Source organism: Lytechinus variegatus, chromosome 4 (genome assembly GCF_018143015.1).
Source record: "Lytechinus variegatus isolate NC3 chromosome 4, Lvar_3.0, whole genome shotgun sequence".
Lineage (NCBI taxonomy): Eukaryota > Metazoa > Echinodermata > Echinoidea > Temnopleuroida > Toxopneustidae > Lytechinus > Lytechinus variegatus.
Genome location: NC_054743.1, coordinates 32,018,137 through 32,044,159, shown reverse-complemented (window position 1 = coordinate 32,044,159; position 26,023 = coordinate 32,018,137). Strand labels below are relative to the sequence as shown.

Here is a 26,023-nt window from a genome sequence, read left to right as displayed (position 1 = left end):
TTTGTTGGATATATATCTTTTTTTTTTATCAAAAACGTCCATTAAACTGTCATTTTTTGTCAGATCGAAATATCAAAATTTTTAGCTCGCGCTTCGCGCTCGCATCATTTATGTAGCAAAAACCCATACTTTTTCATGATTAAATAGGTGAATAGAATGTCCCGTTTTCAGTTCTAAACCTCAAAAAAGCTCCCGCTTCGATTTGCAATAATCTTTTGTTGGATACATACCTTGTTTTTTTTATCAAAAACGTCTATTAAACTGTCATTTTTTGTCAGATCGAAGTATTAAAATTTTCAGCTCGCGCTTCGCGCTCGCATCTAATGTTCTTTTAGATACCAATCTTAATCATCGCTACCAAAAATACTTACAATATCAAGCTTTCAGGTCAGAATGCAAAGAAATTTCAGCTTGCTCTCGGCACTCGCATTATCTGTTTAGTGTGCACGTGATATGTATCCTCATGAGTTACTACAGTCCTAAACAGGTACGCTTTTCCCGTTTTAAGGTCAGTATACTAAAAAATTTCAGCTCGCGCTTCGCGCTCGTATTTATTTGTTGGTGAAATTCGTGTCTGTATCTCATGAGTCATATATATATATATATACATACCTGTGTGTGTGTGAGGGTGGGTGTTTTGTACGATCGAGCGCCTTTGGAACGTTGACTCATGATTTTGCCCCCCCCCCCATCTGAAAAATGCATCGACGCCCCTGCTTTAATATATGCAATAAACCGAATTGAATTTGAATTTGGAAAATGAGGGTTTTTAGGAGAAAGGAGGAAATGCGAGTTAGCGCAGAGAATGAGCTTGGAAGGTTGCGCGCATTTTCAGATTCGAATCTATTATTTAAATATTTTTGCGTTTCCAGTCTTTTCACTACTATTCGTTATATTTCTTATAACACTGCATTATAAAGGGTAATTAACAAATTCCCGTTGAGAAGTGTGGGTGTTGAGTCACCGCCAAGATGTTTATTGAACTTGGGTTCTAAACTTCGATTTATATAATTGATAATTGACACTAACCTCCTCCATTTTGGTGCGATTTTTTTTTTTTGCTTTTCATTTTTTGTTCTAAACGAAATCGTATTGGGTGCGAGTTTAAAATTTGTGTACTATTTTCCATATAGTAAAAACTGCAATTTGTTGTTATTTTACATAGGTTTTAATTTGTCTTGTTTCAGCTGTTCAGTCGGCGTGCACTTTTTATCTCACCTTTCCTTTTTTTTCTTATTCTCTTTCTTTCTTTTTTTTCTTTCTTCTTTTCTATCTTCTTTTCTTCCTCTCTTTCTTTTTTTAATCGGGGGGGGGGGGCTGTCCCCTCCACTTGAAAATTAGGGGGACGCGTCGCCCTGCAGCCCCTCCGCCCCGTATCCACCGTCTGTGTATACATTCATGTGCTAAAATTATTTATTTGTACAGCCTAGGTTAGCAGCCCGGGTTTGCAGTTAGCATTAAGAAATGAAAATTGGAAGCATATAAAAAGTTCGGTAATGAAATCTCAGATGAGGATAGGAATCAAATGAGAATGAAGGCGAAAAATGACATTCGCACTTCGCCGGACTATGATCCTTGGTTGGGTAACCTATAGACCAGTTCGTAGTTACTTCATGGGCAATTTTGTTCAAATGACCTTTCATTTCTTTCATCATGATAAGCAGATTTCAAAGCAAGATCTTACGTAAGCTTGCCTTACATAGCAGGATGAAGAAATTGAATAGACAAGGTGACTAGAATAGCACACCAGTGAACACTTAATGAAGGTATTTGTTGCATTCCTACTTTGAATGCATATCTTAGCATGTTGCACAATGTACTTGACAAACTGTGAAATACCAGTCGTTCGTGGGAAGCATTGTTGTTTTTTGTGGATGTAAATGAAAGCGACAATTCAAAAGAATATATGAATAATCAAGACATCAAAGTTGGTGCTTATCTCATTAGATTTTAAAGCACCATGTCACTTTAGTACAAATGACCTTCTTCTGATCATGGGTAGAATCTTTTGATCATGCGCAGAAAGGAACTACGAACTGGCTTATTGCTTGTGATATGCCTCTATAATGTGGTTTACTTCCGTCGACGCCCGGCGAAACCACCTTCAGATCCGAGTCGACGAAGGTTATGTTTTCTTTCCAATGACCTACCAGTATGAATGTCACTTTATAGACTGTAAGGTGAGCTTTAATCAGTGGTATAACGAGCCCATTTCTTGGGCGGGGGGGCGGGGGCAGAAATGGCGCGTATTTGGCAAACTTTATAAAAAGGTACGAGCGAGCAAGCAAAGATTTATGTCACAAATTCAAATTTGTGATAGATTTTGACATAATATTCAGAAAACTGATATAATCTTTCACGCTTCTTTCTTTTCTTTGTGTGTGTGTGTGTGTGTCTCTCTCTCTCTTTTTGGGGGGGACGGGGGGTAAACGCCCCCAAGCCCACCCCCATCTACATACGCCACTTGCTGTAATCTTTGATAACTGTAAGCCAACTGATGAACTTTGAATCTCCCCATGGTGATAAACCATGTTCTGGTCTTTCCATGATCTTAACCTAAATAATAGAATATTTGTCTGATATATCTCCAACCTGTACTTTGTATCTGTGCGGCTGTTCAATTCTTGATCTGTAATTTCATTACTATGTAAGTTATTTTGATTTATAACTTGTTTATACGCTCTCTAAACGTTCTTTAATTCATTTAGCACTTCAAGAACGAAAATGGGGAAACTGTATGATTTTTTTTTATGTTCATTAATTTCTGAAAAAACTCTTCAGATTCTCTATATTTTTATTTTTAAATGTCCAGGGGCGGCACCTGGGTAATTCAAGTTATTCAATGGGGGCTTCTTGAAATTTAATACCAAGCCATATTTTCATGTTTATATTTTTTTCTATTCATGTTTCTATGTACATTCGTTGTTATTACGGATTATATATTTGGGTAGAATGAAATAACTCTTTTATGTTTGTTTTAATCTGTTTGTGATGTGGATGATATTTGATCAAATAATTTCACTGTTTGTAGTGGTTTATCTAGGTATTATTTGGCCCCCGAGGCAAACATTGCAGCTGCCCTCATCTCGGCTGTTAGTTTTCATATTTCCATGATATAAGCAAGCGACGAAGCGACCATGTGTGAAAATTCATTTTAAATTTTAATCAAGGAATGCTATATTTCTAACGCATTCTGGCCAAGAAACTGATTAAAAACACACTGACATTAAACAATAGAGATGATCAAAATCTTGAAATCAAAAAGAAATTTTCTGTTTTCTTTAGTTATAAAGATTGTGAGTAAAATTAAATGAAATCCTGACAAACATTTCAGGCCAAATTTATTAACAACGGTAGCACATGTTCAACATTTACAAGAATTTTACGAGGTCCTTAAGATTAAAATAGAATATCGGTGCAAGGAATCGAAGCAATCGACCACCATGGAATCAGGCATTTTCAACCCTCAAACTATAGATTCACCTCTGATGCATCTACCCCGTGCATAAGGTGAATTACTACAGGGTTTGATTTTTCTTAATTTTTAGCTTTTTTCTTAATCTATTTCAAGTTTTTCCCCTCTCAATTTGCCCCACTTAGAATGAGTTTCATTTCTTTTGAATTGAAGTTCAAGCTTTACAAATGCTGCAAATAGGGCCACTGGCCCCTGATCAGTGGCATACAGATGGAGGAGGGCTTGGGGTGCTTGCTCCCCCCCCCCCCTCCAACAAAAAAGTCACGACCAAGGGGAAAAGAAGAGAGAAGGATGAAATATATTATTTTATGAAAATTGTGTCTAAATCTATCACTAAATTTGACTTTTGCTCGTTCATATTTTGGGGTAAATTTTACCTCATACATCATGGGCCTGTTGCACATGAAAGAAAAAAATGTGGCCTCCTCAAAAGCCCATTACGCCACTGCCCCATCCTGCTTATAAAATTGTGATTTCAGAAGTTTTTGTTCCTATTTCACTTGCTTTTACTCAACGTTATTATTATTGGTGATTAATTTGGTCAAATTCTTGTATATCTAGAATCGTAACTCATACTGCACATTTAAAGATAATGTTGTATTGGAGTGATAAGATAGGAAAGAATATTTTTGGGTAAGAATAATAGATAAAAACAGCCCTAAAATCTCCACTCCCGAGAGTAATCCATTCACAATGGCCATCTTTGTACACTATATCGGGAAAATGAAGGAATTGCGGGAGAGAATAAGAAAAAAATGTGTAATTCGCTGATATTTCTTTCCCCAAGTTCATTATCTGAAGTGTGTATGCTAACCCGAAATACATTAACAATTCATTGGACGCATTCTTTTTAAAATCATTTATTTATGCATAATTAGATATACAAATCAGCACAAAATAGATTATAAAATATAAATGTTTCTCATTTCCTTATTTTTAACTAACGTTTTTACAAAAAAAATAGTCAAATCTCTATACATTTTTTTATTCTTTATTCTAATTATCAACGTATATGCCGCAAATTTTGGATCCGACTGTATGTGTTTTACTCTTTGACGTATTTGTGTGTGTGTTTTGAACAACAATATAGTGATCACAAATCATTTAATCGTTTATACTGAACCGATAATTATGCTTACACAGTCTGACCCAAAATAATCAAATATTCATGAAAACCAGAACCTGTAATGATAAGGTCTTTATCAGCCGATAGATTAATTAGTAGAATGTAGATTAGTTGCATCAGTGAAACAAAAGATCAGCAAGCATGCAAAATAGGTCTTATATAGTCATGTGAACAACACGTGACAGCAATTGACTGCACACGTGGCCTCTCAAAATTAAGCGCTGTTATTTTTCTCTATTTCAGATTTCAGTGAAAAACCCATGAAGTGGCACTTTTTGAGGGGATATGAATTTTTATTACTTTTCACAAATCCTGTGAAAATACAAGCGACACCATTATTATCGCGACTATCAATTATAAATTAAATACCCTCTTTCATGCAGGCCTATCGTTTTCTTTCTTTTATATATCTTCTCATATCCCCCCTCACCATTTGACAAATCATATGAGACGTTTGCCCATTGTCTCTCCAGGCCTGTTGCTCAGCCCCTATGTTTACATAATTTTCAGGTTAAGAGGGGAAGGGTTGACTGCTAAAATTAATGAAGTTTTATAGAGGTACTCGTGACAGCTATTTTATGCTCAGACTATTATATATATAAGAGCATAGAGGTATTGCTCCATGATAAGAGGATATCAGATTTTCATTGACGAAGATGATGTTGAATTCCCATTTTTGACAACGTACGGACATTCTTCCCCAAAGAGATTTCTTATTTTGTAAAAGAGAGATTGAGCCCGGGCCAAAATTATTATATCTATATCGGGTTCAACATTCAATTAGGTTCAGACAAGTCCACACTATGATGTTTATATCCAGTGATTAGCACGTGCTTATCAGCATATCAGCAATTAATATTTATATAGGCATTTATCTTCAATTTATTTATTTGCTTTGACGAGGTTTATAAGTATTTCCACTCAGTCAAATCAATATGCCAACTACATCAAGGTTCAATCTTAAAAGTAATGACAAATTGTAAAGCACTGCAGTAGTGTCTCAACAATAAAAACAACGATTAACATGAACAAACAAGAGTTTTGTCGTGTTTTGACAGATTAGAACCACCGTAGAATCTATTTAGATAAAAAAAACCATCTTTTTATTGGAAAATATATGTGTAAAAAATGTATATGATCTCGAGGAGATATAATATCTGGGGTCAGTTGCAGAAAGAGTTGCGTTTAAACGCAAGTCAAAAATTCAATCGCAAGTCCGAAATGCGCGCTGTTGATTGGTTGAAAATCAAGTTGCGCATGATTTTTAGAGTTGCGTTTGATCGCAACTCTTTCTGCAACGGGCCCCTGGACACAGTTGCATAAAACTTACCATTTTGGTATCTTTGTCATCCAATGATTACTTCCATGGGATCCTGGATTTTGATTGGTTGTTGACCATTGCTACCATGGTAGTTACAATATTATTAATAGTTACTTATATGGAACGGGCCCTGATTAGTAACATGATTTGATTTCACCCAATCGGGATGAATAAACCAGGGGTCCGTTGCAGAAAGAGTTTAAACGCATGTCAAAAAATTAATCGCAAGTCCTAAATGCGCGATGTTGATTGGTTGAAAATCAAGTTGCGCGTGATTTTTAGAGTTGCGATTGATTGCAACTCTTTCTGCAACGGGCCCCCAGAGATACTAGATTAATGAGACCATTCATGAGATGCTCCTGTATAGTCGGGCGTTAGCCTCATTGTACATCGTTATATATCGGGATGTAGTTTATATCATCTTGTCATTTCACAAATTGTGTGTACCAAGTTATTTTAAATGATTGATTCGAATTCATCTAAATATTAAACAGGAAAGCATTTTGAAAGCAGAAACGTATGGAATTACAAGATATTTAAATTGCGAGCTAGTGAAACTTCTTAACTTTTTGTGAAAATCTGTATAAAATTGTGTCACATCTCGCACTTTATCTCCTTTCCTTTTTTTCCGAGGGGATGGAACCTTTTCAGGGGGATGACGTTAATAACCTCATCATAATCAAAATGTGATTATCAATATCATCCTTGTTAACATTATAATTTCAGTGATAATCGGCCAGAATGCGTTTCGACGACATCCTTAATGAGCTGGGGTCGTTCGGTCCCTATCAGAGACGCGTATATTTCGTAGTATGTTTGATGGCTGCTACGACTGCATTTCACTCCATGACACAAGTTTTTATAGCTGGGACTACAGATCACTGGTGCACGGTAAGGAGAAACATTATCCTTTTTGATAGTAGATACTAGATAATGACTAATAGTAACTAATAAATTAAAAAAGTGAAAGTACATAAATTACACGTGAAAATTGCAATTTAACTTGATTGAAAAAATCTGATGACTTATACCCTTTTCATAAACCTATCCTCCAATTAGCCGCCTAAGAGTAATGCGGATAATTCAATAAAAATTGCGTTCATAAACTCCGAAAATAAGCCGCATTATTTTTACGAGCGCCCGTCCTGAAAAAGGCGGATAATCGCCATGACAACTGGACACGCCCCCTCCGATGCGGTTGTGTTGGAAAAGGGTGACCTTGTGACCGCACCATGGCAATTATCCGCATAATTTGGAAATGCGTTCATAAACTCAAAATCTTGTCCCGATGCTGCTATTATGCGGATAATAGCAGCATCAGAGTAATGCGGATAACTCTTGTCCTCCTCCAATTTTACGACCAAATTATGCTGCTATTAGCCGCCTAATTCATTTTAATGGGGTTTATGAAAGGGGTATTAGTCCTAAGGTGAAGGTATCGTGGTGATTCCAGCCACCATAGCGGTTTAGTAACTCTACTCTTAATCAAAGGGTCGAGGGTTTGAATCCCACCCGTTGCTAATGTCCTTTGGCATGGTACATATCCACGATGTCACTCTCTACTCAGGTGTTAGATATACCCGGTAGGATGTGAACGTCAATGTGAGATTGGCATGTGTGCACCGATAAACAGTTGCCTGTCCAGGATACACCCTGGTCAGGGAGTGGAGATGATGCACTTTATGTGTGGAACAGTGATGGATATGACCTGAGTAACAATAACAATGTAAAGCGCTTAGAAACTAAAGTTTGTATCGCTATATAAAATGTAACTATTAGTAGGAGTTAGAATAAATGACGGGAATTTACAACAATTGCACACTGTTAAAAAAACCCTGATTTTACAGAAAAATAAAAGAAGATTTTGCAGAAAGCAATACCAGAATTATTCTTTAAATTCATGAAACAGGAATTTTTCTGCAATTTAACAGAACAGGTCTGTTAGAAAAAGGGGAAAAGAGTGTTTTATTTAAGGAAATTTGTAAGATTACACACACCAAATACCAATTTCCTGTAAGATTACGCAATCTGGTAAGATTACAGGTGTTCTCGAGACTATGCTGCAGGAACTTCTTTTAGTTTAAGGATAAATTTTCTAACAGTGTAAACCACCGTATAAGCCTATATTTATGATGGGAGTGGCGATAATTTTTATCATATATTTGTCTTCACATCATAAGCATCTGAGAATAGAATAATAGAACGTTTTATCGTCTGTGTAATCATAACATTCATGCGCGCATATAATTATGTAAGATGGGGCCTTCAGAATGGAATGTCTTTGTTTGGACTATGAGCGCAAACATTGATCTATAGTGTTTTTAGTACATGTACGTGTATTTTGAAAGAAAATATTTGTATGCATGCGCACCCATTGTATCGTTTCTATAACCATTTAAGGTAAATATCTTTCTATGTTATGTTGTTAGTAATAAATATGAATTTGATTTCGAATTCGTATTTATTACAGAAAAAAATAGAAAGTGTATCTCTGATTAAACCCTGTGTTAATGGAGTAACCTACAAGGAACACGTTATACGCGTTCTAATATTCTTCCAACGTCTGTCAAACCAGCCTGTTGTTGTTGATGATAATAATGATGATGATAATGAAGGTGATAATTAGGGTGATGAAGGAGATGATGATGATCATCATCATGATGTTAATGAAGGAGATGACGACGATGATGATGATGATGATGATGAAGGTGATGACAATAATGAATGTGATGATGGCAATGCTGATAATCATGATGATGACGACGACGATGATGATGATGCTGCTGCTGATGATGATGATGATGACGACGATGATGATGATGATGCTGCTGATGATGGTGATGGTGATTGCCTTGCTGCTGGTGGTGATAACAGTGAGGATGGCGATGATGATGATGATAATATTGAAAACGTTGATGATAATGATACTGATGTTGATGATGGTGATGACGATGGTGATAAGGAAGGATGGAATTCGTGGCGATGATAATGATGGGGATGATGATTTTTTGTGTGATAAAGATGGTTACTATGATGATTGATGAGGCTGATAAAGATGATAATTACGGAGACGCTGATAGTGAGTGTTGGTGGTGGTGATGATGATGATGACGATGATGCTAATGATGGGACAAAAAAATGATTATGATGACCGAATTGCTGATAATGGCTGTGTAGGTGATGGTGCTGGTGATGAATTCGATGGTGATATGAATGAAGAAGTAGACAACGAAAAGTTACAGATCGCTCCATTATCACCGGGTCAAGATGTGACTATACCTCCATCAGTTATGACATTCTAAAAAAGTGATGGTTTTCATACCTCTTTTGAATCAGGCTGAGTATTGGGAGGATGAGAACTGTACTGAATGGAATCTATCTGTTGAGGATTGTGAAGAGGCAAAGAAGAATGGTAGTATCCCAACCATTTATGAAGACGGGGATCTTGTTTACGATCAGTGCGATATGTACAATATTACAGGTAAATAATGATGGTCTAGAAATGCTTGTCTAGCCCTCCAAAATACTACATTTGCACAATATAAAAAGTTTGATACGATTTCTGTACTAATTTCATTATTTTATCGATTTGGTGTGGTTTTTGTGGAGCAACATGCAAAAATGCTCCTCTTAAAAGCAATCATGAATGATTGAATAAGTAAATAGATGGATAAATAAACAGATACAATTCAGCAAATACTTTCCATAAAGTCTAAAGTATTTTATTTTTATTTTGAGTGACTTAATAGGGGAACAAATATAAATTAATCAACGAAATCGTACACTCTAAAAAAAAACGTTTACCAAATATTGAGTAAAATGGGAACATGCATGTTGGTTGGGTAAGAAGATACCCAATACTTTATGTCAATTTTACGCAATGTTGCGTTGAAATGGCCCACAGTGGGGTAACAAAAACTACCCAACAAACATGCATTGTTCCCTTTCTCCCCGGGCTTTCTCCCCAATGTTTGTTAAAATTTTACTCAGTGTTTTGAGAGTATAACTAATTGTATTTTAAATTGAGATACGAATAAAAAGACTTCCGTATAAGCGAACTTTAAAATAAAATCATTAAAATCAAATTTAGCGAATTCTCAGTATTGTTAAATGTTACTCGAAGTGTATATACATGTAGTTTTCCATTTGCCACATAGGCATGGAATTCGACCCATCGTACGACTCGTCGATGAATGGTACAGCCGAAACTATCCCTTGTCAAGATGGGTGGGAACACGACAAAAGTCAGCTGAAGTCATCCATTATACAAGATGTAAGTTTTCACTCCTATTTATTTATATGTAAGCCTAATTTGTGTATTAACTCAGGACAGGTCGATATTTTAACAAATGTTTCCGTCATGAGTTACTTTATTTGCTAATGATATATTGGTCACTATTTTGGAACTTAATTTTATTGTTATTTTATGTTAATCTGCCCTGATTGGGCGAATACTATGGCTGATATAAGTCAAGGGCTCTCTTTGTTTGATTTATACTGTAATTTGAATTGATAAATAAAGACTGAAAGAAAAAAATGCGATGTTCATTTGCTATGTACTTTTCACTGTTCGTATATTACAACCTGCACGTAATGCAAAACAAAAATTGGCTCTATATAAGAGGTCTACATGGAATGGATTGCATACATTCTAACGATTTCTGAAAAAAATCATGTCGTAGATGTTAAGATATTTTCATCGTTATATCGTTAATTTCTGAAAGTTTCAAAAGGGACGGTTGAAGTTTATTTTGCCCAAGAATCGAGAGTTTGATAAAGACACGGGAGCTAAAGTAAAACAGAAGAAGAGATGGAGATAGATATATAGACAGAAAGATAGAGAAAAGAGATGGAGAGAGACAGGGAGAGAGAAGGGAAGAGAGGGGGAGACCGTGGAGAAAATGGGACTCACTATTTTGACCTGATTTTAAGGAGGCAACCAAAACTAGCCTTGTCACCAGATTTTTACATTATTTATTGAAAACATTCTCCTGCTTCATCTAATTTTACAGTGGGACCTAGTATGCGACAAGAAAAACCTACCGGACTATGCCCAGTCGGTATTTTATGTTGGTTATTTAGTTGGATCTATTGTATTTGGGGTCCTTGCAGACAAGTAAGTACAATTTTCTTTTTGTACTGTACGTATTTATTTATTCATTCATGTATCTATTTATTTATTCGTTTGTTGATTCATTTATTATTCAAGTTTTGAATGTGGACATCCAGGAGTGGCTCAAACTTTGGTCAAAACAATTTTCGTCAGGCAAACTTTTCTGTGCGTGTCTCCTTGCATGTTCAACCCTCTGTGCACTGATGTTGCAATCTTGCACATTTGTACAATTAAATTCAACAATCGTAATACTTATTTTTCTCCCTTACCTTCAAATAAGAAAAGCTAATAAAAGGCAATAGTTTTTGGATAACATTTATATAATAATAATAAGGATCAATGCGGTGCAATATGGAAATCTTGAACTAAAGAAAAAAAAACATTTAAACAATTTTCATTATTACCCCCTCCCAAAAAAAAAACAATATTAATAATTCAGCGTGTTTGTTTGTTTCTTTCTTTCTTTCCTTTTTTCTGATCACCTCATAATCTACATGACTTTTTTATAATGGCCCTGGAAAGTAGAGGTTCAGAGGGCTTATGTCGAAAGGGTGGGTGCTGTCGCGTTAGGGTGCGTCAACGCGAACGCGAAGATTCGTCCAAAGCCCCCCCCCCCCCCCCGGTTTGGCCGAAAGGGTGCGTTGGGAGCGCCACGTCGCGTCGCGTTCACTGGAACGCGCCCTTTTGTCCAAAGCCCCCCCCCCCCGGTTTGGACGAAAGGGTGTGTTTAATATTAATGAATAAATAAATACAAATATTTATAAGAAAGCTGAATATAAGGTATTTTGTCAAACATTGCCAATTTGCACGTAAAATAGTGGATTTTCAATCATTTAAAGCATTGACAATTTGAGGAAAAGAAAGAAAAGTTCAACTAAGAATAATAATAATAATAATGATAATAATAATAATGATAATAATAATAATAATAATTATAATAACAATAATGATAATAAAATCAGATACCCACCCTTGCAATAAGCCACTTGGCGCCAATTTTTCACTCCAAATTCATTTCCATAAATTCACTCTTTGGGGTGAAAATTATTATTATTATCATTATTATAATTATTATTATTGTTATTATTTTTATTATTATAAGTATTATTATCATACAAACAACACGCACATATTATTATTATTATTATACACACAACACGCACACATACACAACAGATACATCTCACAAAATATACTGAGGCAGGGTCTCAAGTGTAAAATATAGTAAGGTAGGGTCTGAAGAGTTAAACGTTGTGAATGCTGACCCGACATCAATTTTGGCCTTGCCCTTCCAGGACACATCTGCCGTAAGTTTTATAATTTGGGGGACACCGAATATCTCCAGGTATACGAATGTTTTCCTTTGTAATAAATACACACCTGCAAAGTATAAAATTGAAGGTAAGTTACTTTTTTTTATTTGAAAGAACCTTGAAATCAGTCATAATTTGTACATGTATCAATATTACACCATAAAATATTTCCACCGAAAAATCCTCATGCAGCATGCCGTCATTGTTTTTTTTTTTTACCTTAAAAAGAATGTTTGTGCCATATGATGATTTATGTTCCTATGCAAATTTCATATATCACTCGTCTTTTTTGTTTGTTCAGCTTTCTTATAAATATTTGTATTTATTTATTCATTATTATTAAACACACCCTTTCGTCCAAACCGGGGGGGGGGGGGCTTTGGACGAAAGGGCGCGTTCCAGTGAACGCGACGCGACGTGGCGCTCCCAACGCACCCTTTCGGCCAAACCGGGGGGCTTTGGACGAATCTTCGCGTTCGCGTTGACGCACCCTAACGCGACAGCACCCACCCTTTCGAAATAAGCCGGTTCGGAGAGCGCTGAAGCACCCCCAAGATTTTGTCGTAAATCACCTTCATTTTTAAATTTCTTTGAATTTTTGCTGAATAAAATCATAATCATTTGGAGTAAAAAGTGGAATGCCTCTGGCCGTCTCACCTGCATCACGCGCTTCAACATAGCAGCATTGCTGACTTTGAAAACTACTATAACTCGCACAAGATGTTCAGTGATACTTGGTTACTCTCATTTCCACGTTTTATGAACTAGACCAATACACTTACAGAGATAGGATGGTAATTCAACAAATACCCCCAATGTGGCCAAAATTCATTGACCTCACATGACCTTTGACCTTGATCATGTGACCTGAAACTTGCACAGGATATTCAGTGATACTTGATTACTATTATCCAAGTTTAAAAAGTCAGATCAATAAACTTGCAAAGTTATGATGGTAATTCAACAGATAACCCATTTAGCCAAAGTTCATTGACCTTTGACCTTGGTCATGTGACCTAAAATGTGCACAGGATGTTCAGTGATACTTGATTACTCTTATGTCCAAGATTTATGAACTAGACCAACATACTTTCAAAGTTTTGATGGTAATTCAACAAATACCCCCAATTCGGCCAAAGTTCATTGACCCTAAATGACTTTTGACCTTGATCATGTGACCTGAAACTTGCACAGGATGTTCAGTGATACTTGATTACTATTATGTCCAAGTTTCATGAATCATATCCAAAAACTTTTAAAGTTTTGATTGTAATTCAACAGATACCCATCGGCCAGACTTCATTGACCCTAAATGACCTTTGACCTTGGTCATGTGACATGAAACTCATGCAGGATGTTTGATGATACATGATTGACCTTATGTCCAAGTTTAATGAACTAGGTCCATATATTTTCTAAGTTATGATGACATTTCAAAAACTTAACCTCAGGTTAAGATTTCGATGTTGATTCCCCCAACATGGTCTAAGTTCATTGACCCTAAATGACCTTTGACCTTGGTCATGTGACATGAAACTCTAATAGGATGTTCAGTAATACTTGATTAACCTTATGGCCAAGTTTTATTAACTAGGTCCATATACTTTCTAAGTTATGATGTCATTTCAAAAACTTAACCTCTGGTTAAGATTTGATGTTGACGCCGTCGCCGCCGCCGCCGTCGGAAAAGCGGCGCCTATAGTCTCACTCTGCTACGCAGGTGAGACAAAAACCATGTTCTTGTTTTTGCTTATCAATACCTTGTTAACAAAACAGCCCCCAATCTTTAATTATCGTTCCCAATTAAGCCCCTACTAATTACCATTGAAAGTACTGATTTCTTCTGTACGAATTGTCAACTTAAAAAAAAGAATACTCGTCATTCCACAACATTATTATACTCAAGCATTTCTTTATTCTTTTTTTTTCTGATCACATTAGAATTGGGCGATATCCCACCCTGTTTATTTGCCTCGGTATCCAGGCTGGATTTGGAGTACTGGTTGCTTTCTCGCCTAACTATTGGGTGTACATCGTCCTTCGTTTCTTCCAGGCGGCTGGCAATAAGGCTGTGCTACAAGTTGCCTTCGTCATTGGTAATATTGAATTTTGATCATAATAATAAAAAAAAGTCTTGACTGTCAATATACCCCAGTCTCTCTTATGAATCCCATTAACTGTCAGTGTCAATGGTCTCGCCGTATCACTCTCTATCGGTCAATTCTTATACATTTTTTCTTGAAGTTTTCTTTTCCATGCATATCTTCCATCTGTTTAGCTTGTATATTACACAGGAGCTGATTTAGATGGCGGAATGGGCGCACCCCGTAAAATTTGAAATTCTATAATGATGTAGCATTTAGAATGCATTACTTGGGCACCCTGTAAAATTTGAAAATGCTTAATTGTTACTTTAAAAAAATTCTTTGCTTGTCAAATTTTTCAGGAAGATTTGCACCCTGTTAAAATCCGACTATTGATCCGCGCCCGATATTTGTTTCGCATTCAAAATCATTCCTATTATAATCAAGAGATTCATGAGGCCCCCAAAACGTGTTAAATCTTAATTTGCAGTGTTTTTAGAATATCATTGTTACTTAGACAGGGTAGGTAAAGGGAATGGGAATACAGGAGAAGCTAAATGATGTACGGGCACTTTACACAATCTACGGATAATTCTTGACATGTCATTTGGTTTCAAATAAGCCCGGTTCTTCCAACTTTCTTTTCTTGATGATAATACAGGTGTGGAGTTCGTCGGACCAAAATGGCGAACAGTAACCGGAATAGCCATCCAGATTTTCTTCGCCTTGGCCTACATGCTTCTTGCCATCATTGCTTACTTTGTCCGCTACTGGAGGACGCTCCAGATTATCATTTCTGCTCCTCTCTTTCTTTTCTTTTTGCTCATGCCGTAAGTTCTTATAGACTCTCTCCTTACCGTCTCTTTAAAATGAGTGCAATATTTTGAACTCGCTTCTCATCCCCTTGATAGTGACGTTAACGGTCGCTAAACTTAGACTAAATACAGTGTGAACACAGGGTGAAAGTGGCTCTTAATCTAGTGAAATTCACTTTCTTTGAGGAGTTAATTGTTCACTTGAGTTTTTAATAGAATATTGTAGGGTCTATTACGGTGATACAGGGACCAATTCGATTTCCGATTTCTTGTCGCCAATAGGTGAAAATGTCAAGTGATAAACATAATGGAGAACTCGGCATGATAGCAAACCTTGTCATGACCACATGATCCCAGGCACAGATCCAGATCCAGAAAAATAAGACAATGAGGATACATGACCCCACCACTCACGCTCCAATTTCTAAACGTGTTTTTTCCGCTCTTGTGTCCGTTTATATAAGAAAAGAAGAATGAAATGGGCATCTCCCAAAGTGATTTCCTGTTGTTTTTTTTCGTTTTCGTTATGCTTATCAATTTTTTAAATATTTTTATTTTCATAAGGAGGTGAAAATTATCGATTTTAGAATGATAAACCGTTTTCTTGCTTTTATATAGGAAGATATAAATGTAAAATTAGTGCAATCACTCCATTAAAGTTCGCTTCTGCTACATTGGAATAAACCTTTTTATTTATAATTTCTCACAAGTTTCATTCCAGAATCAGCACGTTGGCTTCTCTCCCATGGTAATAGCAAGAAAGCTGAGAAAATCATTCACAAAGTCGCCAAGGTCAACAAACGAAAACTACCGGATCCTCTCTTTACAGAGGAAGAAGTGAAAGAACAGGTAGGTTTGAGTCGTGTTGCCATGGTTACTGGAATTATATCACGTATAAATAGGTTTGATGTATGTTTTGAGGATGTGAGGGGCTTAGACGCTGTAGCCAATCATAAGATAATTAATTCATGAAATAAGATGGGCCCTTTAAAGTATGTTTATACATCTTTGAAATCTTCCTTCTTGTATCTGATGACCAACCACATAAATTGGAAGAATAAACAGAAAGGGCCGAATTTGAAAGAAAGAAATTTCTAATAAACATTAAAAGAACTAGGCCTTTTTATGGAAGGTCAGTCAAAAACGGGCACTTAGAGCTACGAGAAATAGGGTGTTTTTATTTCAAAATTTATTTTTCCGATGGGGATTTTTTTATATTCAAATACAAAGAAGGGGGACACATGTGGAGCGTTATGGCCCAGTGGATTAGTTTCCGGACTTTAAAAGAGAGGGTCGTGGTTTCGAATCCCAGACATGGCGTAATTTCCTTCAGCAAGAAACTGATCCACAATGTGCTGCACTCAACACAGTTGAGGTAAATGGGTACCGGTAGAAAGTAAATCCCTAAAAAGCTGTGTGCGCTATGAACGCCTAGCTTAGCCGGGTAATATAGGAGCGCCTTGAGCACCAAACAAGGTGGATATGTGCGCAATATAAATACCCTATATTATTATTATCATCATCATCATTATAAACCCCTCCCTCACTGTCTTTTTATTATATGTGTAACATTCTAGGAAGCTGCAAGACTAGCCCCTAAAGCAGGTATCCTCGATCTTTTCAGGACACCTGTCCTTCGATGGAGAACTATCAACTTCATTTACAATTGGTGAGTAATTGTCCTTCATCGCAAAATCTTAATAAAAATAAAACAACAACAACAACAAAGAAAAAATAGCAAATCTTACACAGCAACGCCAAACACTTGCCAAAAGTTAAGTTGCATTGATTCATATCTTGGTTGTTATTCCTCAATAAATTATGATCAGCTCCTCTTTATAGTAAGACAGGCAGGTTCCGGAATATTATTATGTATGAATTGACATGGTATTATACAAAAGTTTAAAAAGATTATAATTATATAAAGTTTCGTAATATTACAAAGCATGCATGCATGATTTTCCTTGTTTACGAATTATATATTTTAACTTTAATATGGGTTATCTGTTTTATGTTAATGGGGCAGTGCCCTAATAATGGTAATGCACAATGTGCCCGAATATAGATTCTACAGTAAACACAATAAACACATAATAAACTTTTTAGTGTCTTTTCTGAATCAAAAGTAAAATGAAGCTTTTCGTGATTCCTCCAAATTGAACGGGAAAACAATTAAAAAGGGAAGCAAAATCACAAAAAATGCAACATTATTTTGCTTGAACATGCAATAAAAACAAAAAATCTTAACCATTATGACGTACAGAACAAGTTCGGTTACTGACTCCATAGAAACTGCTTTCGTCACAATTATCAACGAGTGAGAGCCTGTTTTAAGCGCATCTTTTTCATAACGCGGAAAATGACTGGTTGAAAGTTGGACGCCTTGGAGTTCCGACGAAATATAGGACGCTTTGATTGGACCGAAGTTTTATGACGTCACATCCTGCGCACTCTGTGAAGCGAATGATGATTATGTAAACAAAGAATTGAGTATTCGCATTCACTTGAGATTATATGCACTTCATCTTATTGACGTTGCTTATATCTGAGTTTATATTATCGAATCTTCGATCATTGGACTTTCTTCAAAACCTGAAATCATGGATAAATTGGTAAGTTTTTTTCTGTTTCGTCAGTTGTAACATTTTTAATAGATAAATTAAATCATTGAGCTATACTTGGGCAACAATCCGCAACATCCAACATTATTTAGCCCAGTTCCGTTATCCTTGATGATAATGAGATTCAAGAGATAATCTAACATGATAACAAACATGTAGGTGTAAGACAATTATTTTGGCTTTCTTAGATATCTAGGTCAATGACTTAAATGAATTGACCTAAGCCTACTTTTATATTAGGTGGTGATTTCATTTTGAAGTTCGTTCCAATTTTCTTCAAAAGACAGGAAAGAGTTTGTTTTAAAAACACTTTACATTAATTCTTAACTTGGTATGTATCAACAAAGTTGTATGAAGGCTAGCACACTTTGTAATTTTTGAAAAAATAATCTGTAGAAGATAAATTTATATTATCCATTAAATGCAAGTATAATATTGTAAGCTAATAGAGATAAAATAAGCAAGTATTTATCTAAAGGTAAGAAATAACCTACATCAAACACACAAATTGAATACTGTTTACATTATGATTATGCGAATTTGGTTAATATTGTCTTCAAAGGACAAGACAGATTTTGTTTTAAAAAATCTTTTTCTTTAATACTTAACTTGATATATGTATCAACAAAATTGTAGCATTGATATTTAATTCAATTAAAACAATAACTTTCAAGAAATTTATTAGAAAAATAACACACCATCGGCGTTTCGATCTAATTAATGTTTGTAGGATACCTTCCTTTTTTCTTTAATTAAATTTGTGAAAAAAATAATTGCATACAAATGAAAGCTTTTCTAAATTTTTGTTACAACATTCTTGTTCTGCATCACCTACAACCCCCCCCCCCCTTCAGCGACAAAGCTACAAATTTGTTTATGTAGATCAGACTTGCGTGGTATTTTAGTATAAAAAAAAAGAACGTTTTCCCTTTTTTCCTCCCCATTCGTTGACAGACTATTCAACCCTCTATCCTGCCCAATGAGGAAGACGAACCTGTTACCAGTGTACTCTGTTTTCCTGGATTCTTCAAGGTTCCCAAAATTTGCTCCCTGAAGTCATTCAGACGGACATTTCGCCGCCATTCACCCAAAGTCGTTCCCGCCATTATTGAGACGGATGGGAGTTCATCATCGCTCTCTGATCAATCTGAACAAGGGACCCCAGTGACCACATCATCAAGCAATGGACTAAGAAGGCATTGCTGGGAAGAGAAGGCCACCACTTGTTCTACTGCAGAAGAGCAATCCAACAAGAGCTTATCAGAAAAGTGCCAAGAGCTGTCGAAAACTGTTTCAGCAGCCATAGGACACTTACCCAATTGCTCAAAGCTCAAATGCATCCACTCCCGATGCGAAGGGGCATGTGGATCCAGTCAGGCAGGAAATGACTTCAATGAGAGTTCTAGGGCATGCTCTCTTCTTCTTCGTGCAATGACCTTGAGTCATGCTCTTCATGATGGCATCATCTCCAGCCTGAACCTGTGGAAGGTTGTTGGAAACAAGCCGTTTTCCAAACCCGGTGACTGCAAAATGACGAATTTAGAGTACGAGGCGAAGATCACCAAACCCATCAGGAAGAGGATGAAGGAGATCATCAAAGACCTGCGTCTACAGATTGCCCTTGTTGACGAAGTGTTGCAGAGGGCCGATGCAGCATTGGAAGGAAAAACTTTTCCCAAAGTAAGTATTTTATCTTTACGATCTTTCTCAGGTTAAACATTAATGTATTCTTATATTTTTGATATTCCTGATGATTTTAAAAAAAAACCATTTCTCATTACTTAGGAATCTATCACTTTTATCATTAGTGAAAAATAAACCTAATTGATATACGCTTTCCTACTTCAATAAATAATGTGATTTGAGTCACAATTTAATAAAAAGATGCTTTCCCCTTGTCAGATTGTATTTACTAAATAATCTACTAAAGACACGCAATATATTTTGTTTCTCTCTTCCAGAAATTTGCTGCAACAAATGACTACTTCAAAGAGTTTCGAGAAGTGGCATCCAATTGCAGTCCCTCAAAAGTCTTGGCAGACTTTGCTCGAGTTGTTTCCGCCACCCAGATGCTTATCAACAAATCCTCCTTTCTCTCTGATCGCCTGTCTGCTCTCGGCCCGGACATCCCATTGACAGTAAAGCAGCCGTTCCTCCGCACATCTGCTGACGGCATAACCTACAAGGGCTACACCATGGAGAAACAGTTTACAGGAATAACCAAGGAACTTATTAGGTATCGTAAAGCCATGCTCTACGTATCAGACGAGATCAAGACCTTGGATGGTAAGCTGAAGAAGCAAGCTATGAAGGATAAAAAAATAGCTCTTAAGATGAAACTAGGAAAGAAGAAGTGCCCAAAGTCTAATCGCACTGCTGCCCAGCTTAACATGGCCAAGGTTCCAAGCAGCAGAGTCATCAGCATAATGCCAAGCATCGAAGAGGTCGAGGAGGCGGAGTGAAACTCGCGAAAGGCGGTTATAGTAAGACTGACGAGGAAAAAAAGAGTTGTTGCTCCGTATCTCATGGCTAAGGTCCTATGAATAAGTCATCGTTGTAGCACCGATCATCAAAGTGATATAGGAGGCAGAGTGGAAGTCGAGAAACGATGGGCACAAACTTCTATTTGGAAAGACTTGACTTCACGGGAAAGGCAGTGTCCAAAATAAGTTTCACCTGGCCGAGGTTCCAATGAAGCAAGTCATCACCGTGATGCCGATCATCAAAGTGATGGAGGAGGCAGAGTGAAACTCAAGAAAGGGTCAAACACAAACTTCTGTTTGAAAGGCTTGACTTCATGGAAAAGAAGGTCTCCAACATATTCTGTGATTGAGAAAGGATATGTTATCCTGCATCAACGCTTTACTGTGAAAAGCGGACATCCTGGAAAAAGGAGTTTCCTAGAATGTCTTTAGAGCTCATAAAGAGCTTCAGAGATAAAAAGCTCCCAAAGACACCTGACATCTAAGCTTTCGATCAACCATCCTGCAATGGTTACTGATAACTAAGAATCTACTCGTAGCGTGATAACTTCCAAACAAAATGCTGGGATTAAAAGCAGTCCAGCTGCAAGAGGTGGTAGTGACAACCATTCATGGAAATACTAATTAGGGGCAGGGAAGCGGTTGATCATTAACAATTTCAACAGATATTAAAGTAAAGCCTTTTGAAGAGGAAATCAATTTTTGCAGAAACACTTGTCACCGTCGAATGTGATACATGACCACGGATCATTCAACATACTCTTCACTAAAAATTGATATATGCTTACTGGAAGGTGAATGATAACGAATTCAGTTGCAAAAAGTAACGGAAATAAACTACAATAAAAGGCAAACAAATTGTGTTATTACTGTTTGATATTAATGTGCTCTTGCTTATTTTATGTAAATTGAATGAATGAGACGTATTATAATCTATTTTCTTTTTTTATCAACCGTTTATTATCATAATTATTTTTTTATATGTAAACATACGCTACCGCGTACAGATAGGGGTGGGGGCAATAGACACTCCACAATTGTCATGACTAGGGGAAAAAAGTGGAGAAAACATCAAGGAAAGTAAAAAGGTGAAATGTGACATAATTTCTATTTTATGTCAAAATTCATCGCAAAATTAGACATTTGTTTTTAAAAAATATAAAAAAATTCGCTCGCATCTTTCTTTAGAAATTGTGCCCCTTACGTAATGTGTAACCCCTCAAAGTGTTTGACTCATTATACCAATGCATAGAGACGAAAAACAATGAAAAAGTGAAAGCTCATTTAATGCCTACAAGTTTGAATTGTTTAAATGTTTGAATTACCCTATATAGGTTGCTCTTTACAATCTTGTGGTGCCATTAGTTTGGGATCCAACGCTGCATAAATCGATTAGAATCACGTATTTACTGACGATATAATATGATCCAAAACAAATTCATTACCAGTGACGTAGGAAGCCCCCCCCCCACAAAAAAAAATGATGATAAACATTTTAAAGTGAAAATCTAGATATCATGATAATTTTCAAATGAAGTTTACATTGCAAATACTGATGACCAGTCCAACAACATTTTCAGAAGAATGTTACTACTCAGTATTCCCATTTTTTCAAATGAATAAAATAATTGAAGGAATATCGCAGGTTTGTTGTATTATTTAACTTCAACTCAAGAAAACATTTGCTTTATTCCAATGGACATTTCGTTCATATGAAATATATATACAAATTAATAATTTCATAAATGTAATACAAAAACAATGAATTTAAAAGACGGTATATAAAGGGGGAGGAAGGCAAGAGACGAGAAGAATAGAGCATAGAGAGGCAAGCAATTAGCACGTACAATAATAACGGGCATGGGCTTCAAATGAAAATGTCCTAGGAGTAAATTTAACGCAAATTTTAATAAAGCAACTTTTATTTGTATTGATTTCCTGCAAATGATTTATTTATTAATTCTCAAAAAGTTAGTTTTGGCATATGTTAAACGTGTTAAAAGTTACCTCATCCCTTTTCGTGCTTGACTTATATTCGGAAATCGTCTTTTGGCATCCCCATTGGATCATATCATATATATTCTAATGTGGGCTCCAAATGGCAGATTTTTCCATAAATAGGCAAAAAAAATTAAAATGGCTGGGGTGACTTTGGCAGCCCCAGAGGGGAATATGGTTCGCTGTTCCAGCACATCTTTAGATGTAGCTGATAAAGAAAAGCTTACTCTTTCGTCTCCAAGTGTTTTCAAGAAAATTTAAGTGTCTATAGCCGAAACACCATTTTGCCACAATGGGGGCTCCAAAAAAGCCCGATATTTTAATAGTTAACTACGGATAAGGGTGGGGGTACCTTCGACAGGCTCCTTGAAAATCCAGGATGGCCGCAAAAAAAAATACCAATTTAGAACCCCATGGGACACGAGTTGGCTGCAGGAACATCAAGATTCATTATCTAGACACTTCAGGCAATACATATAAAAGTTAGTAAAAAAATATATCCCGATGGTGCACGGGAACCCCCTTTCCGACTAGATTATTTTCTCTTTTCTTCTATAATCAAAATTTCGACCCTCACAGGATGGTGAATAACATGGTATACTATGGATTGACCTATAGCAGTGGTGACCTCGGGGTCAACGTATACTTGAACTTCTTCCTGTCCGGTGCAGTCGAGATCGTCGGTTACGTGGCAGCCATATTCGCCATCGATTTCTTTGGTCGTCGGCCAAGTATTGCTACTTTCCTCATCATTGGCGGCTCTGCTTGCCTCATCAATATCGGTCTACGTAAGTGGCAGTTCTTGATTCATGCATTCTATTTTTCGAATATAATTCGTGGTGTTTTCAATCGAAATTGAAATTTAGCCCAGGTGAAAACCCACTTTATAGGTAATGTCCGACATTATTCTACGACCAATGCTCGTCTGCTACTGAATCGAATGCGTCGAGATGAATAAATGACGTCTGATGATTCAACCACTCCCCCACCGCGTCTCTGATTGGCTGGAAGTTGGATTGAGCATATTTATGGTTGTAGAGATTGGCGTACAGGCGAAATCCACACGATGTTACAACACGGTGCTCCGTCGATCGTGGATACCGTTCAGCTCCTCGAATAACATGTATCACCGTTGCAACTTCCCGTATGTAATCTTAAAAGTATATTGGGAATCGATAATCGTGAATATCATCAGCAAGAGATCAAACGTCATTTCCCCCTTATCGTTATTATTTTCAATTTCTCTCGCGCTCCTTTCCTTTTCTTACCGGTTATGTATTGGCTCTCATAATAGTCCCTACCACCAATTCCGATATACCCCAACCACACTCCACTTCTTTCTTTCTTTCTTTCTCTCCATTTTGTTACCCCGCCTTTTATTTTATTTTTTTTCAGAAGTTGCGTCATAAGCCATTCATTTTGACTTTTTGAGGGTAGAAATTTGGATTTGATAAATGCAAGCGAGCGAAGCAAGTGGTAGGCCTATGCTAGTGTTTGACTGCTCCCCCAATGTCACATACCAGTGCTCCATAACCCTGATGTTATATCTGTCTTTGTTTTTCATCAGCAATTGGAGCTTGGAACACAGCGGTTGCCTTGATAGGTAAATCAGCCATATCGGCTTCTTATTCCATCGTCTATGTCTACTCAGCAGAGTGCTTCCCTACTCCAGTCAGGTAGGTAGATTTAATCATTTCAATCGAAGCCTACCAACAATATTTCTTGAGAGGACTTGAATTCATGAAATAATAAATGATCAAGGATCATATATATCAGCTCTCAGAAAGTGACTTGAAATGGAAGCTTTTGTAGTAGGTCCATGGTTTTACTAGTAATTGAAAAGGGTTTTTTATTATTATTTTATGTAACTTGGATAAGCAATTAAATTTTTCGTTTATTAAAATTCATTCTAAATGAATAGTTTTGATTAACCCATATCCATTTCCATTATCATAGGAGCGTTGGTGTGGGCACCTGTTCGATGATGGCTCGTGTGGGTGCCATTGTTTCACCCCTGATTCTCATCCTAGGGGACTACTATTACTCCGCTCCTCTTATCATCTTTGGGACCACTACCATCTTGGCTGGGTTTCTTTCCCTTCTCTTCCCCGAGACGCGAGGCAAGAAACTGCCGGAAACCATTGAAGAGGGGGAAATCTTCGGAACGTAAGTTGATACATTGTCTAGCATTTCTGTAGGGGCGGCGCCACGGCAAAATGATGAGGCCCTTTTTAGTTCTCAACTGAATAAAAGGGGTATTAACATAACTTTTGGGGGGGCCTTCCTTTCCTTCTCCTTTATTCCCTTTCTCTTAATTTATTTGTTCTCTCTTTTTTTATCCAATTTAGAAATAACTAGTAAGGGGTGGTCGACGATTACCCGTGCATATATTATGACTGTAAAAGTTCAAATTCCTCCTTGGCCTAACAATGGCAGTCTAACTAAGGGAATATTCCCTAATATGATATGGCTATCATGATACAGATATTTCATACATATATCAATGTCGCATTTCAAGTTAACTTTGAGCAGACGAAAAGAATAAAAACATATATGACAATTGAACTATATCTCCAGTTTTGTTGTGTAAGATGCTGAATAGGCCAAACGATGGTGTGTTTGTTATTTTCAAATCAAGTCATTCTTGAAATTCTCTATTTTTTTCCATGTTTTCATAGGAAAGCTTATGATGACAAAATAGCAGCTGACGAGCTGGCGAGGGAGAAAAAAGAAAACGACGTCACCGAAATACCCCTCGATGACATTTCCAATGGAAAAGCAAATTCGAACAAAGCTTTCGAATCAGACAACGCCGTTTAGACATCTTTAATTCTACGTGGCAGTAAAACCGATAGACTTTATGGAGTCTGAACAAAATGACCTCAGACCAATTAGGCATTGGCAGACAATTCTCACCCCACGCAAGATACACCTGCATGTGTTGCACCTCCACGTCCTCTCCACATATGGCTGTCTTATCTTATAATCCCCCCCCCAAAAAAAAAAAAAATGAAGTGTGGTAGCGCTTGTTCATTTAAAGAACATTATATTTTTTCTTGATTTTTAAAATTGTATTTGATTATTGTTATCAAACATTTTCAGGGAGATTCGCTGACTTTTTAAAAGTCTCTTATAATTATGTAGCTAACGATGAACTAAATACCGTTGGTGAAAGCAACGAAGTAGACTATATATTTCGAGACTAAAATGTGCTGTTGCTCTTACCATTATTTTGTTGTTCATTATCAATTTATCATCGTTTTTCTTGTTTGTCATAAAATCATCATCACTATCATCATCATCATTAGACGAGCACACTTACTCGCATCATAAACGTTCTTCCGTCTTTTGTCATCGTCACTGTTTGATAAATGAAGCTTTTGTGTCATTAAGCATTTTATAACTGAGGAATTTATTCAGCTTTGACATTTGAAAAATATATATAAGTGTTGTATGAATTTTCATGTTATCGTATTTTTTATAACTGATGTGCCCTTGCATTTTGTTGAAGTCTTAGAAATAAAGACAGATAAAATTAGGGCGCGTGTGGGGGGCAAATTTATGACGAAGGAAAAAAGAAATAAAGAGGTCAAAGGTCATTACTCTTGAAGTCAATTTTCCGTAGAAAATTCCTCGGACAAGTCAAACATATATATTTTTTAAAAAATATATAA

At 36.6% G+C, this 26,023-nt stretch overlaps 2 protein-coding genes across 3 annotated transcripts; both read left to right on the top strand.

Annotated features, from left to right (window-relative positions):
• The first annotated feature begins 2,064 nt into the window (after positions 1–2,064).
• On the top strand, positions 2,065–25,331 carry LOC121413857 (organic cation transporter protein-like). Of its 2 annotated transcripts, none has more exons than XM_041606828.1 (13): positions 2,065–2,180; positions 6,649–6,813; positions 9,259–9,403; positions 10,080–10,195; positions 10,935–11,038; positions 14,290–14,444; positions 15,094–15,262; positions 15,958–16,096; positions 16,825–16,916; positions 22,929–23,137; positions 23,917–24,025; positions 24,306–24,515; positions 25,028–25,331. In XM_041606828.1, exons 2-13 carry the CDS (start codon positions 6,664–6,666, stop codon positions 25,167–25,169), a joined length of 1,740 nt encoding a protein of 579 aa, XP_041462762.1. In that variant the 5' UTR covers positions 2,065–2,180; positions 6,649–6,663; the 3' UTR covers positions 25,170–25,331. The 2 variants fall into 2 exon arrangements, with proteins under 2 accessions (XP_041462762.1, XP_041462763.1); XM_041606829.1 differs by lacking the exon at positions 2,065–2,180 and adding an exon at positions 2,564–2,647.
• Positions 18,751–21,220, top strand: LOC121413858. Its single transcript, XM_041606831.1, has 2 exons — positions 18,751–19,548; positions 19,830–21,220. Exons 1-2 carry the CDS (start codon positions 19,300–19,302, stop codon positions 20,328–20,330), a joined length of 750 nt encoding a protein of 249 aa, XP_041462765.1. The 5' UTR covers positions 18,751–19,299; the 3' UTR covers positions 20,331–21,220.
• Positions 25,332–26,023: the final 692 nt, after the last annotated feature.

Coding starts and splice junctions, on each gene's coding strand:
- LOC121413857 (XM_041606828.1), top strand. CDS start 6,664: ATGCGTTTCGACGACATCCTTAATGAGCTGGGGTCGTTCGGTCCCTAT. Junction 16,097..16,824: donor AGGAAGAAGTGAAAGAACAG/GTAGGTTTGAGT, acceptor GTAACATTCTAG/GAAGCTGCAAGACTAGCCCC. Junction 24,516..25,027: donor GAGGGGGAAATCTTCGGAAC/GTAAGTTGATAC, acceptor ATGTTTTCATAG/GAAAGCTTATGATGACAAAA.
- LOC121413858 (XM_041606831.1), top strand. CDS start 19,300: ATGACCTTGAGTCATGCTCTTCATGATGGCATCATCTCCAGCCTGAAC. Junction 19,549..19,829: donor AAGGAAAAACTTTTCCCAAA/GTAAGTATTTTA, acceptor TCTCTCTTCCAG/AAATTTGCTGCAACAAATGA.